This window comes from Penaeus japonicus, unplaced genomic scaffold, assembly GCF_977035675.1.
Source record: "Penaeus japonicus unplaced genomic scaffold, GWHDUDI00000001_assembly GWHDUDI00000005, whole genome shotgun sequence".
Lineage (NCBI taxonomy): Eukaryota > Metazoa > Arthropoda > Malacostraca > Decapoda > Penaeidae > Penaeus > Penaeus japonicus.
In genome coordinates this window covers 29682049-29697048 of record NW_028234407.1, presented here as the reverse complement: position 1 = coordinate 29697048, position 15000 = coordinate 29682049, and the positions used below count along the sequence as shown (strand labels likewise).

Below are 15000 nucleotides of genomic sequence, written 5' to 3'. Positions count from 1 at the left end.
TGCCATAAAGGATACTGATAAAGGCATGTACCTAACTACCTAACTCGCAGCTGCCCGTAGGAGCCTGGGCGACATTCCCCTCGTGACCAACGAGGTGTTGCAAGGTAAAAAGAGAAAAAAAAGAAAGCTACAAACACATTGCACATTTTGCATGTCCTTAACTAATCCAGAGAAACTGCCAGCAGAACTTTTGATTTAAATGCATTTACAAGAGAGAGATGTATTGTTTTTGGTTACTCGGCTATTTCACTCGGAAAGTTATTTGTAGTTGCATTCATTTCCATAGTAGATCTGTATATGCAGTTGGTGTGAAACATGCTAGGTAACAGATTAGGTGTTGATTTTTGAATTGGTTGGCTACTTTTACATTATGTTATTTTCTATATTTCATATTTTTCTCTTGTATTCTTTATAATTTATTGTATTGATATTGCAAATTTTGTAGAAGTAAAGGTAATGATTAGAAATGTTGTGCCATTAATAGTGTTAGAAGTGTCATTTGAAAAAAGCACATGATCAGTAGGGCAGTCACTCCAAAAAAGATGTCTGGAAAGTCAAAGCTGTAAGCAAGTGCTGTTTTTGTTTGTTTTTCTTTCTTTCCATAAATTCCTGAAGTCTTCTTCATAATTTTGTTTTTATTTATACTTGTGAATCACAATTATATTTCATTCTGAGGGAGATGAATAGAGTTATGGTAATGATATAGAATATTTTAAAAAAATAAAACTGAAGCAGTCCTTACATCTTACACAATTACAGACTTCCCATTCGGTTTCTGTTAAACACAAATATGGAAGACAATATTTATTTGTTTTATGTATCCCAAAATCACTGGAGGAAGAGATTGACATTCCAAGTGTTTACCAGAGTGTCTTTCTTGTGGACATGAATTTATAGTTTTACCTTCTTAGTTTTGTTAAGATTTCTGGTTTCAAAGTAAGTGATAGTTTAACATTGAATTTGGCCATTTTATAGGTTTGTCAATGCGTAGAAATGTAAATCCTTGAACCCGTTGATGCCTTTTTGAACTCGTATAATTAGTGTATGTAACTTTCTGTAGACCTGATGCATAATATGACACATTAATTCCTGAAAGAATCTCAGACAGCAAAGATATTTAAGAGAGTCACATGGTTATTCTTTGTTTATTTATTTCCTCTCTTTTCTCCTTCATTTTCTTTTATCATCAGATTTTGTTCTGGCATAATAAAGGCACTTAGTGATAATTATCATAATGGCTTTGTCTGTTAAAAGGCTTTTACTTTTTAAGACCTGTACATCCAGTGCGACAGACAATGCATGATTGGTCCGCCATTTCTCTAGTCTATGTACCTTTTTCTGTATTTTTGTGGAGATTTAATGCATTGTTTCTGCTGGTGCCTTTAATGCTTTGCTTGGCAATTAAATGTGTTGGATTTTAACCAGTTAGTTCTTTTTATAATAATGATAAAACAAGGTGAGGATGAGAAAATGTTGATAATGTAATAATAACAATAATAAATGGAGAGCATTTTAAGGAAAGGAAATTGGTATATTGTTTTTATACAATTTTTAGATAGAAATATAATCTGGAGTTAAGGTCACCAAGTAAATGTAAAACAGATGAAAAGGATAAAACAAAACTGATGATTGAAAAGTATTATTATGTAGGATAGCCTTTGCTACATTCAATACATAGCATACTCAGGATCTTGTAGGATATTGCCGTAGTAGTTTCTAAATGGTAAATACCCCAAAAAAAAGAAAAAAAAAAGAGAGTGCTTATAACCAATTACTTAGAAGTGATATCAGCAACTAAGCTTTTGCCATTAGTGTATGAGACCGGAAGTTTAATTTAAGGGTCATCAGGAGTAGGCTTTTTTTTTTCATGCATGATTCTTCACATGGTTCATACTTGTTTTGTTCTGTCTGTTACTAAACAATCTCAATTACTGAATATTACACACACTCAACTTCAACTGATACATTTACTTGTTTTTGTTACTAAAGATTTATTTTTGTGTCATGTTTATGTAGACATTTTGTTCAATCTGTATATTCCCTGTAAAATATTCTTGCTTTATAGAGAACTTGTAATGGTGTCATGCATATACATATATAGAGATGAAGAAGTGGTCAAAACATTTAGAGGAAGGGGTATTTAGAGCAATTATTTGTATTAAAAAAGAAAATTGAGAAGACCATAATATATACATTATGAAAAAACATATAGATAGATGAATAAAATGTACTCAGGACTCAAAATTTCCCCCAAACACGCTTTCCCTTCTCCCAAAAATTAATACATATCTTTCCCCATTATTCTCTTTGCAGGCGCTTCAGGAGACCCAGAATCAGGTGAGGGCCACCACGTGTGGGACAATGAGGAGGAGGGAGTGGCTTACTCATGGTCCTTCTTCCACACCATGTTCGGCTTGGCCACGCTGTACGTTATGATGACACTCACCAACTGGTTCACACCCAACTCCGACCTCACGACACTCTCTAGCAACATGGCTGCCGTTTGGGTTAAGGTAAGTTGCTTATCTAAGTTTTGTGTGGGTGTGTGTATATGATTTTTTTTATTTTTTAATCTAAATTGTTTTTACCAAGTTGTCTCAATACAGGAGAAAGAGTTAAACTCAGGAGGTCCTGTTTGCTCATTTTAGAATATCATATAGCTTATTAACCCACTCACGATGGGGGCATTACAGCCTTGAATGTCACAATGCCGGGGCTTTGAGCGCTTAGGCCTAAATCAATTAAATGGCTGGCACAATATTGTGCCGCCCGGCCACTGGCTTTTGAATGAGCGGTGCAGTAGTGTACCACCCGTCCAGAGAGGGTTAAAGTGATGTATGTGTTTGTTTGGTGGTGAAATACAGTTGTATTCTCAGTATCATTTAGGCACACAGATATTACCCAGGTTTGATGCACATGCTAACATACACAGGCACACTCATTCCATTATGTGTGTCATAGAAACCCATTTTAAACCCTTTTGTCACTTAACCTTTCCTTTCCCTTACAGATTGTGTCCAGCTGGATCTGCCTCCTTCTCTATGGATGGACCCTGATAGCACCCACAGTCCTCACCAACAGGGACTTCAGCTAAATGCCACCAACACCCCAGTAATAGAAGAAGAGAAATCCCCTAATTTTCCACAAAACAGCAAAAAATTGGCTTCTTTTTTTTTTAGGGGTAACTTTCACATCTCCTTATGGGGTAACAAGTGTCTTTGGTGAATACCACGATTGGAAAAAATAAATAAATAAGAGAGCCATGTTCACTAATATGAAGAAAAGGTTGTGTCTGCATGTAATGACAATCTTTTAATCCACTCATTCACTCTTTTAAAGTGTCGCGTTTATCACAGTTATCAGACGTGGCTTTGTGGTTAGAGATTTGCGTAAGGTTAACCAATTAATTGACCAGGTCAACCTTTTTTTTTTCTTTCTTGTATAATATACCTGTTGGTCAGCTGTTTAGATCAAAAGCCAAAAATATACATAGATACCTAAGTAATGATGAATTGTGATAGGTCATTCCCTGTTGAAAGCAAGTGAATTAATGTTGGAAAAAGTACTTTAAATTTTGTGTTCCCACACTCATATATAAACTCATATATATGCCTATTTCTCCCCTTGAAATACTTGAAGATTGTTTGTTTAAAAAATAAAAATACTTTAGCTTTTATTTTTTCCTTCTTTTATTCTGCTAGTCAAATCTTATAGGAGAATATCTTTTATTGTTCCCCACTTTTAACATTAGGCTCAGATAAAACAAGGTCTACACATGTAGCTGGTGTATTTGTAAATTGTTGTATAACATGTAAGTGTGCCTGGTTGGTGTAAATGTTTGTAGAAGCTTGTGACCACAGTATTTATCACTGAATTATCATTAGATATAATTTTTTGTTTTATTTTGTTTTACAGTGCAATTCTTAGAATATATTAATGGAGACATTGTTTCAAATTATCTTTATCATATTAAGTATAATTTATCACAGTTGGTTTGTTTTTGAATGGTTTGAAAATTGAAGAGGAAGGAGTGTTTTTCTGTATTAGGTTAATAAAGCACTTAAGAAATGGGAGGTTGCTTTTAATAGTTCAAATTCCTACACAAAAATGTCAGACTGAATATGACTAGAAATTCTAAATTTACAAAGATAACTTGAAATGAAGAGGTATTTGTTATTGGCAATATATAGAATATTCTCTTGGGAAATGATTAGTTGTATTGAATTATTATACATAGATATTGTGTATGAAAGCAGCCACTTAGTAATTAGGACATTTTATATACTTTATGTAAAATTTTATTAACCAGTAATAGCATTGCTAGGTTTTGAGGTGTCCCCTTTTCCTTAGTTATTATTAATGTGTGCACCATATCTCAAGATAACAAGTTTTAGACTGCCATTATATACCATAAAAGTTTAGCAGTGTTTCTCCTTTTATCACACAGTGTTTCGTTGAAGCATTGATCCTTTTTTCTTTCTTTCTTTCCTTATATTCTGTTTAGAGTTGTTCCGTTTAGCTCAACATTTATCTTTGAGCAATTTGGAAGTTTAGAAACTATGGCTTTAAAGATGTTTTAGTACTTAAAATATATTGTAAACTGTGATTTCACTTGAATGTAGTATGAAAAAATATATATAGTCCCAACCACTGGAAATTCCTTAACCACTCAATGTAATTCTATTATGTATTGGTAACAATAAATATAAACCCTTAAACCTACTTCTGGATCATTTTTTTGCTATCTTTCAAGCTGTTTACCCTAATGTATTGAATGTTAATTACGATTTACATATAACCATATTTTAGTGCAATTTTACATTTGAAGATAAGTATTATAAAGGTCCACTTTTACCTAAATCGCACCATTGTGACTTGAAGGGTGCTGTATTATTGAAAATGCTGAATTGCAGAAGGAGCACCTCTAAACTATAGCAAACTGCTTCATTATACTTTCAAATGTTTAAATCAGCATAAGCTGGATACTATAGGCACTAAAATCTTATATAAGTAATAAACTCTTAGAAGTTGTTGTGCAGTCTGTTCACACTTGTTTCACTTCAAAAAAAAAACTTATTTCCTTTTCCTTGTTATGAACATGCACCAATATCACTTGATATTAGCCAGATTAGCAAAGAAACCAAATTAGGTGGATTAGTGCAAGTAAGGTAGATTGGCAGCAGTCAAACTATTTAAAAAATGAAAATTTCATGTATTTCAGTATTCCAAGTAAAAAAAAAAAAAAAGGTTAATGAAATGCAGACATGATAGATACAATTTTAATGTATAACCATATTTTATACAAATATATACATTTAATATGAACCTTTACAGGTTATAGTAAAGATGAGACAGAAGCTTACATAAACCTTTCACAGTAATGATTTTCTTTTTTCTTTTCCTTTTTTGTGGGCATTTTTCTTGCAATTAAATGTACCAAGTAAGAAACCTAACACTCAAGACAAGAACTAAAAACCCTAAATGCATTTTTTTAGTTCTCTTTGTCTTCTACAGATAAGGAACTAAATAAGTATAAACTTTCAAAACGTGAAAAATTGTTTCTTTCACAATATTCACTGCTGAGATAGGGGGCAAAATTATAAGTGAAAGGGATTATCACATTAATCTTTCTATATTTTCTTATTAATATAAATGGATATCAAGTAAAAGAAATCACACAAAAAAGGTGCTACTTAGAAAAAAATGGATATACAGTATCTCCTTTATTTCACAGGATGCAATCAACAAATTTATAAATGTTGATTATTCAATGTAAATCTGGGTTTTATGAATACATATGAAGTACACCATCTTCATCAAACACAATAATTCAGAAAAATAATTTACATAGGTGTGTTTCATGGTAAACATTGCCTCAAGAAGACTAAAAAGAAAAGAAAAAAAAGTTTTTCTCATCTCAGTTTTAAATTTGTTGAAATATACTATGAACATTATCTTCCAAGCATACAGACACACATACACACCAAATGCACTAAAATGTCCATGCTATAGCATTCATTTTGGCTATATTATCACCAAACTTTCACAATAACGACCACTTCTAAACGCTGTGTATTTTTCAACAATCATTATGCAAGACTATCCTTCACAATAATAAAGGATTAGTAAATATATAAGAGGAATCATTAATCAAATATTAATCAATACCTGTGGATGACAATATCTTATGGCGGAAAAAATTGAAACATCCTGCTATTCATTCAAACTTTCTATGAAAAAAGTTCTTGTTGTTTGTTTGATTTCTCTTCTTTTTTTCAGGAGCAAGTGTCAGTGGTTTTAGAAGTAACAAAGTCCGTAAAACTACTAAAACAATCAATCGTAGCTTTTAAAACACGTATTCCTCTTTCTCTTTGCCTCACTTTTTTTGACATTGCTTCTCTGTCATTACTTCCTCTTGGCATTTGACATCGCATAATTGTTCTTGGGAACTGCAATTCTTTCCTTTTCCAGTATTATTAAAAGTATAATCATAAAACTGATCTGGCTACTGTACCAACAGAATAACCAACTTAAATAATTTATTTTCTTCTAGGCAAAAATGGACAGAGTTGATGTCCATTTTGCTAAAAGTAACTCTCTATAACTCCTTGATATCAATGAAAACTGCTATATACAGGGAGATACCAACATGTCTGAAAATACGTCACACTGTTTACAAAGGATAAACTAAATCAAGCCAATAACTTCATGGTATTGACTGCAAATTTAGTGCAACAGATCCCTTAATATTTAATGGTAAAGTAAAAAGATGTATAATCTCCATTTCTCCATATAAAATGAAGTCACATCTAATTTTGATTGAACATTACTTGCAGAAAAAAGATATCTGCAAATGCCTAGGTTAGTACATCTCACTATGTAATTTCCAACAACACCACTATCACAGTTCAATCTGATGTTATAGTTATAACATACCAATGCTGATATCAATACCCAAAAAATTAACATTATCTTAATAATGACCAGTACCAATGGGTACTTTACAAAAAGGGTCCAAAAGCCAGTCTATTTCCAGGAAGGAGAGAGAAAAAAAGGAAGCCATCACTACTGTCTGCAAAGTGTCAACCTTCTCTTTCCTGCAAACGCCATCATTAACGAGTGCAATCAGGTTGTCTGGAAGGGACACGAGACCAGCAGAAAGAAAGATCCCAAAGACCTAAATTTTCCAACATCAAGAATATTAATAATAAAGATGTAAAACTCAAAGATACAAACCAAAGAAATGCAAATAATCCTACACAAATAAATAAATAAACCCCAAAAGAAAAAAAAAAAAGGAACTAAGAATAAGCTCTCAAGTACTCAGTGTTCATCCGCTCGCTCACTCCCCATAACAGAAAGCTTTACAACAACTTTCTACACACTAATTTTCTACATAACTTCCCTTGTATGGCAAGGGCTATCCCGGCTTCTTCCTCCTTTTCCTCATACCTGCGTGCACACAGAGCAAAGTCAAGAATCGGACCTCTGGGAAGTCGGCTTCGTCACGACCTCCACCATGTACCTACAGTACTCCCAAGGCAGTGATGCATAGGGGACAGAGACATACTTACTAGGCACGAATGAGGGTCTGTGAGGCATCAGTCACCTTGCACACGTTGGGAACTGTATCCTATGGAGAAATTGGAGAGAAAAAAAAAGGGGAAGAAAATGTTATTAAGATGCAATAACTCAAAATGTGTAACTGTGACAAATAATCAAAAATCAATATTAGAAATAATACTTATGATAATGATAACAAAATAATATCAATGTAGTACAAATAAAATTATAATAATAATAATATGACAAAAATAATATCAACCCTTAAGATGCAGCAAGTGAGGCCATAATCTTTCCTCAGGATCAAAATGTTCTTCTCATAAATTTCCACATAGTTAGTGAAATATTACGTAAGATATTGAAACATAACAAAGATATCAATCATACAAGTTATTTAAGTTACACAAGTTCTGCTTTTCACTATGAATCATGTAGAAAACTGAATGAGCAAAACTGTTTAAATTGTTTCAACTGTTTTGTGCCTCGATTGTAATTTTTGTCATTTTTGTAATTTTGGCCTCTCTAAGCCAAACAGAGTACTAGGATATATCTAAATGAAAATGCATCTCTATTGAGGTGTGTCGCAGTCTAAAGCTTAATCATAACAACATTAAAACTAAAAATAATAATACCAACTACATCAAATCAACCAAAATCAATGAATATATAAAAAAAATCAATAACAACACCTTTCTACAAACAACAAGACGGATTATTCGATTCCAAAACAACTCGAGGAATCAAACCGCAAAAACTATCTCCCTTTGCTTCTCCTTTTAAGTCAAGCAAAAAGTAATCCTAATGCAGGTCTGGAGGGGCAAGATGAATAAATAACTAACTACTGACATAATTTCTTTTAGTAGCTGTTGTTGATATGATGATTGATAATGAAAAGAGACACTGATAATCCTTGTAATAGGCACAGATACCACAAGAGAAAGACACAATAACTATCCTTATGATTTACCATATGGTGATGGTTATGATTATGATGACCGTGATACTGATGGTGATGGTGATGGTGATGCTAATGCTAATCTTAATGGTAATCTTAATGATGGTGATGGTGGTGGTGATAATGATGATGATAATGATGATGATAATGATAATGATAATGATGATGATGATGATAATGATGATGATAATGATGATGATAGTGATAATGATGATGATAATGAAAATGATAATGATAATTATGATAATAATGATGATGAAAATGATGATGATTATGATAATGATAATAATGATGATGATGATGATGATGATGATGATTGATGATGATAACAATAACAATATAAAAATAATAACAATAATAACAATAATAACAATAAGAATAATAACAATAACAAATAATAACAATAATAATAATAATAACGATAATAATAATAATAATATTAATAATAATAATAATAATGATAATAATAATAATGATAATAATAATAATAATAATAACAACAATATCAATATCTATCAAAATAACAATATCACCTTAATAACAAAAATATTACAATAATAATAACAATAACATCATCATCCTCGCCAATAGCAACTGTAACAAAATCAACTGATAGGAATAATACCAGCAAGAATGCAAGTTATTCCCCCAGCAAATATATGTTGTGGCCCTGCTTTGCACTCTCCATTTTTCATGGAAAAAGAGAAAAAAGGAAAGCAAAGAATGAGAAAGAGAATAAGAAAGAAATGAGAGAGAGAGAGAGAGAGAGAGAGAGAGAGAGAGAGAGAGAGAGAGAGAGAGAGAGAGAGAGAGAGAGAGAGAGAGAGAGAGAGAGAGAGAGAGAGAGAGAGAGAGAGAGAGAGAGAAAGTGTGAGTGTGTGATTGTATCAGTATGTGTGTGAGTGTGTGAGTGTGAGTGTGAGTGTGAGTGTGTGTGTGTGTGTGTGTGTGTGTGTGTGTGTGTGTGTGTGTGTGTGTGTGTGTGTGTGTGTGTGTGTGTGTGTGTGTGTGTGTGTGTGTGTGTGTGTGTCTGTGTGTGTCTGTGTGTGTTGTGTGTGTGTGTGTGTGTGTGTGTGTGTGTGTGTGTGTGTGTGTGTGTGTGTGTGTGTGTGTGTGTGTGTGTGTGTGTGTGTGTGTGTGTGCATGCATAAGTGTGGAAGTGTGGAAGTGTGGAAGTGTGGGAGTGTGGGAGAGTGTATGTGCAAGAGTGTGTGAGTATGTGAGTATGAGAGTGTGTGAGTGTTTGAGAGTGTGTGAGTGAGTGTGAGTGAGTGTGAGTGTGAGTGAGTGTGAGTGTGAGTGTGAGTGAGTGTGAGTGAATGAGCGAATGAGTGAGTGAGTGAGTGAGTGAGTGAGTGAGTGAGTGAGTGTGTGAGTGAGTGAGTGAGTGAGTGAGTGAGTGTGAGTGAGTGAGTGAGTGAGTGAGTGAGTGAGTGTGAGTGAGTGAGTGTGAGTGAGTGAGTGAGTGTGAGTGAGTGAGTCTGTGTGTATGTATGTGTGTGTGTGTGTGTGTGTGTGTGTGTGTGTGTGTGTGTGTGTGTGTGTGTGTGTGTGTGTGTGTGAGTGAGTGAGTGAGTGAGTGAGTGAGTGAGTGAGTGAGTGAGTGAGTGAGTGAGTGTGAGTGTAAGTGAGAGTGAGAGTGAGAGTGAGAGTGAGTGAGAGTGAGTGAGAGTGAGTGAGTGTGAGTGAGTGAGTGAGTGAGTGAGTGAGTGAGTGAGTGAGTGAGTGAGTGAGTGAGTGAGTGTGAGTGAGTGTGTGAGTGAGTGTGTGAGTGAGTGTGTGAGAGTGTGAGTGTGTGAGTGTGTGAGTGTGTGAGAGTGTGAGAGTGAGAGTGTGAGAGTGAGAGAGTATGAGTGTGAGAGAGTATGAGTGTGAGAGAGTATGAGTGTGAGAGAGTATGAGTGTGAGAGTGAGAGAGTGTGAGTGAGAGCGTGAGTGTGAGTGTGAGAGTATGAGGTTGCGAGAGTGTGTGAGTGTGAGTATGTGAGCGTGTGAACATGTGAGAGTGTGAGTGTGAGAGCGTTTGAGTGTGAGTGTGAGAGTGTGAGAGTGTGAGAGTGTGAGAGTGTGAGAGTGTGAGTGTGTGAGTGTGTGAGTGTGAGCGTGTGAGCGTGTGAGCGTGTGAGCATGCGAGACTGAATCCGTGAGCATGGTATGTAATAACTATACCTTCAGAGTGAACTAGGATATGGTGTTGTTGGAAGCTACATAGTGATATGTACTAACAACATAATTAAATGCACATTCATTCATTTTAATCATATAGCTCCTTCAAATATATGATAATATTTGCTAGTTGCAAATAGAATTGAAATTAAATTATTCTTATTATGATAATAAGGAACATTATCATTATTAAATTATTAAAGTTGTTATCATTATAATTGGCATAACTATCATTGAGACTATCATTACTATCATAATCATTTGATAATTATTATAATCATTATTATCATTATTATTATAATTATCGTTATTATCATTACTATTATTATCATTATACGATTATCATTACCTTTATTATAATTACTACCATCACTATTATTATCATAATAATCATTACTACTGGTATCATCATAATGAATTCTCATCACTCCTACTGTTTATCATTCCTTTACATCATAGAATAATTACAAAGCATTCATTCCAATTTCTTTCAATTCTTTGTTTCTATAGGAATACCTACATTAGTAAATAATTTGAATATATGCTCATAAAGTCGGCTTCACTATTAATCTAGCTATGTATCATTATTCTGCAATATATCTCTAGCAAGAAATACTGGTCAGAAATATCAAATACACATTTTTTTCCCCCTTAGCTCACTGACACCAATGATAAGGTATCAATGCACAATAAAAACCTTAATCTAAATCAAGAAGTAAAAAAACAAGCAACATCTTCCAAGCACTGGCATGACTCCTGCAACTCACATCTCAATATGCAACATGGCTCAGCATCTTGCAATCTACCTTTTCGGTAACTTGTTATTAAGTTCCTATCAAGTGGTCAAAAAGTTTTGTGATAATGACATAGCCAAAAATCATGTTTCTGTAATACTGCATGCACTGTCAACATTGTCCAGTAATACTTATTTGTTCCAATATATATTTTATAGGATTATTTGATGTGTTTTTCTTTTTTTCTTCACAACATTACACAGAAAAAAGACACAAGACCAAACAGACTCAAAAAATTATTTTTATATATATGTATATTTGTGATTTCAATCTTGTTTCCCTCACTCTCAGGGTTCAATGAGACATCATGCACGGGTATAAAAACTGCGTCTCATGAGAGTCACAAGATCAAGACTTTTACCCTCATTTTAGTGTACCTTTTGTCTCAGAGCATCCATTTCTGTGCTCAAATTCAAATAATTTCAGCATTTTACCAAACCAACCAAAACATCTTAACTTATTAAAATTTCAAAGCACAATAAAAAAAAGGTGTATGTGAATATATGTATATACATGTATGTACGTATAAATATATATGTATATATACATGTATATATATATATATATATATATATATATATATATATATATATATATATATATATATACACATATATGCACATATATGCACATATACATAAACATATACATGTACACATACATGTTCATAAACATGTACATATACATATATACATATACATGTACATATACATGTACACATACATGTTCATAAACATGTACATATACATATATACATATACATGTACATATACATGTACACATACATGTTCATAAACATGTACATATACATATATACATATACATATAAACTTAATAGCAGAAAGAAACACTAACCATATCACACATTCCTAACAGCAGAAATAATCCAAAAAACAGCTCCTATTGTTGATGCTGCTGCAGGTACTGTTGCTCCACCTCAAAGCCCGAGGAAGGGGACAGCGTCGTGGGCACCGGCTCCACCTGGGGGGGGTCCTGTGGAGTGGGGGGTGGAGCCTGTGGGGTGGGGGGTTGTGTCTGAGGTGTGGTTGGCTCTGCAGGGTAGTCTATGATCTTCCGCCGGCTCTGCATCACGTGCTGTTGCTGCTTGTAGTACACTTTGAACAGGCCTTTCACCACCAAAAAGGATGCTCCTCCCTGGAAACAATCAGGTTGTCTTGACTTTTTGTTTATGCTGGCAACTCTGCAACCTGATTTAATGTTGATAACTTACAAATATATATGCACTGAGTTATGCTATATCCCTTGACAAGTGTTTACAGAAGAGTATACAACTAATAATTTTTTTCTTCTTGAATTACATATTAATCTAAATTCTGATTAGTGGAAGTATTTACTCTCATTCATAAACCCTTTAGTAATTTTGTCACATACAAGAGATGCAAATAATACAAGATAAAAAATAGACAATCTACTTTCTTCTCCTACCATCTTGAAAAATCATAGAGCAATTCAATACACTCACATAAACTAGATTTATTGATGAAGACGTTACCTAACTAACACCTCCACAAAGTCCAACACACAAATCATCTTACCAGCAGAGTTCTCGTGAGGTTGTCCTGAGCCGAAGGAAAGAAGAGACGCCCAACTATAGTAGCTAGGGTTGGCAACGAAAGCGCACCACACAAAACCCGAGTGGCATTTACAGGATCACTTATGACTGCAGTTGTACTAACATCGGAGAGTTCCTCGTACCTGCAAATGAGTTAATCATGATATGTAATGTTGAGATTTTTAAAATTGTTAACAGTTCATACGTGATTCGCCCCGTTGAAACATGCCCATTATGGAGAGGTTAAGTTGATGGAGTATCATGTCCTCTATTACCAATTGAAAATGAAACCGTTCAGACAAAAAGTTCAATTTACCCATGTCATGAGTTCCACAAATATATAATTAAGTGAGGCGACAACTTGCACCCCACGTACAAGTAGGTAAATATGCAAAATACAACAAAGGAAATTACCGAAATGCTGGCAGAAGATACTTCAAGAAAGGGAGTCTCTGCACAGACATACGTATTAGCCGAAGAACCTTGTCTTCCCAGCGGACCATCTTGCCTAGGATCAGGAAGATGGGTATGGTGGGCAGCCCAACTAACAAGACCAAAGGGTCAGCCTGCTCCATCAAGGCCATGCCCTCTTGGTATCCCACAACCTTGGATATGTTACACAAATTAGTGAAATGGGCATAAGAAAAGGATGACTTTGGATATGTTCTACAAATGGTGAAATGGGCATAAGAAAAGGATGACGTTGGATATGTTATACAAATGGTGAAATGGGGCATAAGAAAAGGATGAAGTACTTCCACTAATTAACAGTAATCCCTGTCTACAAATTTTTCACGCTTCTTTTTTTGGCGAACTGTCAGTCAATTCAGGTTTGAGTTTGTTTGTTTTTTTACAAATGGAGAACGAGCTGAATTTTTTTTATACATGTTGATTCAAAATACTTGTATGCATACTTTTGTTAATAGCAGAGCCTAAGACAATCCCTCCATAACTTAAAAACAAAGTAGTGGCATTCAATGAACATTTTCACCTTCATTTTCATCATGCAAGCATCTATTTCAGCTTATCTCCTTAGATAAAAAAAATGGAAAAAAAAAGGAAAGGATAATATACAAATGGCCTTTTTACTTTTGGCAAATAGATACTTCATTACATAATAAGATAAATATATAAATAAAACCACGGTGAATAAAAACATCAAGAAATACCTGTCCAGCTCACCTGCATGACTGTAATGGCTCCGTAGGTAACAGCTGTCCAGTAGATTGATCCAACTACCACTCCCGCAGCCACAAACGGGCAGACTTTATATATGAAGGCATCTACTCTGTCTAGGAACAGCATCAGCTGGCCTGTGAGGAGGAAGAGAATGGAGGAAGATAAGGAAGAAAAGGAGGAAAAAGAAGTGAAGGAGGAAAAGGAAATGAAGAATAAAAAGGAGAAGGAAAAGGCAGCAAAGGATAAGGAGGAGGAAGAAAAGGAGGAGGAGGAGGAGGAGGAGGAGGAGGAGGAGGAAGTGAAGGAAGAGGAAGAGGAGAAAGAGGAGGAGAAAGAGGAGGAGGAGGAGGGGGTGAAGGAAGAGGAGGAGGAGGAGGAAGTGAAGGAAGAGGAAGAGGAGAAAGAGGAGGAGAAAGAGGAGGAGGAGGAGGAGGAGGAGGAGGAGGAGGAGGAGGAGGAGGAGGAGGAGGAGGAGGAGGAGGAGGAGGAGGAGGAGGAGGAGGAGGAGGAGGAGGAGGAGGAGGAGGAGGAGGAGGGGGAGTAGGAGGAAGATAATGAAGAATAGAAAGAAAAGAAGGAAGAGGAAGAGGAGAAAAGTAATAAAATTAGAAAGACATTAAATGCAAAAAATCCATTCCAAAATGTGTCCAAAGAGCATAATGTCAGTTACCATTAGTTATTAGGCACAATACATAAACTAAGCAAGTAGCAGAGCATGAGGACTTACCCATATTAGGAAAGGCAATGAAATACTCGACCCCACATTGAGG

At 34.8% G+C, this 15000-nt stretch overlaps 2 protein-coding genes across 3 annotated transcripts in view; one reads left to right on the top strand and one right to left on the bottom strand.

The window, feature by feature from the left end:
- Serinc (serine incorporator TMS1) overlaps positions 1-4722 on the top strand; it is a 17573-nt gene extending 12851 nt beyond the window's left edge. Inside the window, exons 10-12 of one of the 2 annotated variants that reach the window (XM_043019412.2) lie at positions 51-104; positions 2314-2513; positions 3011-4722. In XM_043019412.2, coding sequence (XP_042875346.1) covers positions 51-104; positions 2314-2513; positions 3011-3094 — 338 coding nt within the window. In that variant the 3' untranslated portion in view covers positions 3095-4722. The remainder of the gene's footprint in view (positions 1-50; positions 105-2313; positions 2514-3010) is intronic. The other variant, XM_043019413.2, reaches the window with a different exon arrangement.
- A 543-nt stretch (positions 4723-5265) lies between these two features.
- Positions 5266-15000, bottom strand: part of LOC122255372 (E3 ubiquitin-protein ligase MARCHF5) — an 18184-nt gene continuing 8449 nt past the window's right edge. The window contains exons 3-8 of the mRNA XM_043019414.2: positions 14958-15000; positions 14234-14364; positions 13466-13656; positions 13035-13194; positions 12334-12633; positions 5266-7633 (exon numbers count right to left, since the gene is read on the bottom strand). The exon at positions 14958-15000 is cut by the window's right edge and continues 72 nt beyond it. Coding sequence (XP_042875348.1) covers positions 12379-12633; positions 13035-13194; positions 13466-13656; positions 14234-14364; positions 14958-15000 — 780 coding nt within the window. The 3' untranslated portion in view covers positions 5266-7633; positions 12334-12378. The remainder of the gene's footprint in view (positions 7634-12333; positions 12634-13034; positions 13195-13465; positions 13657-14233; positions 14365-14957) is intronic.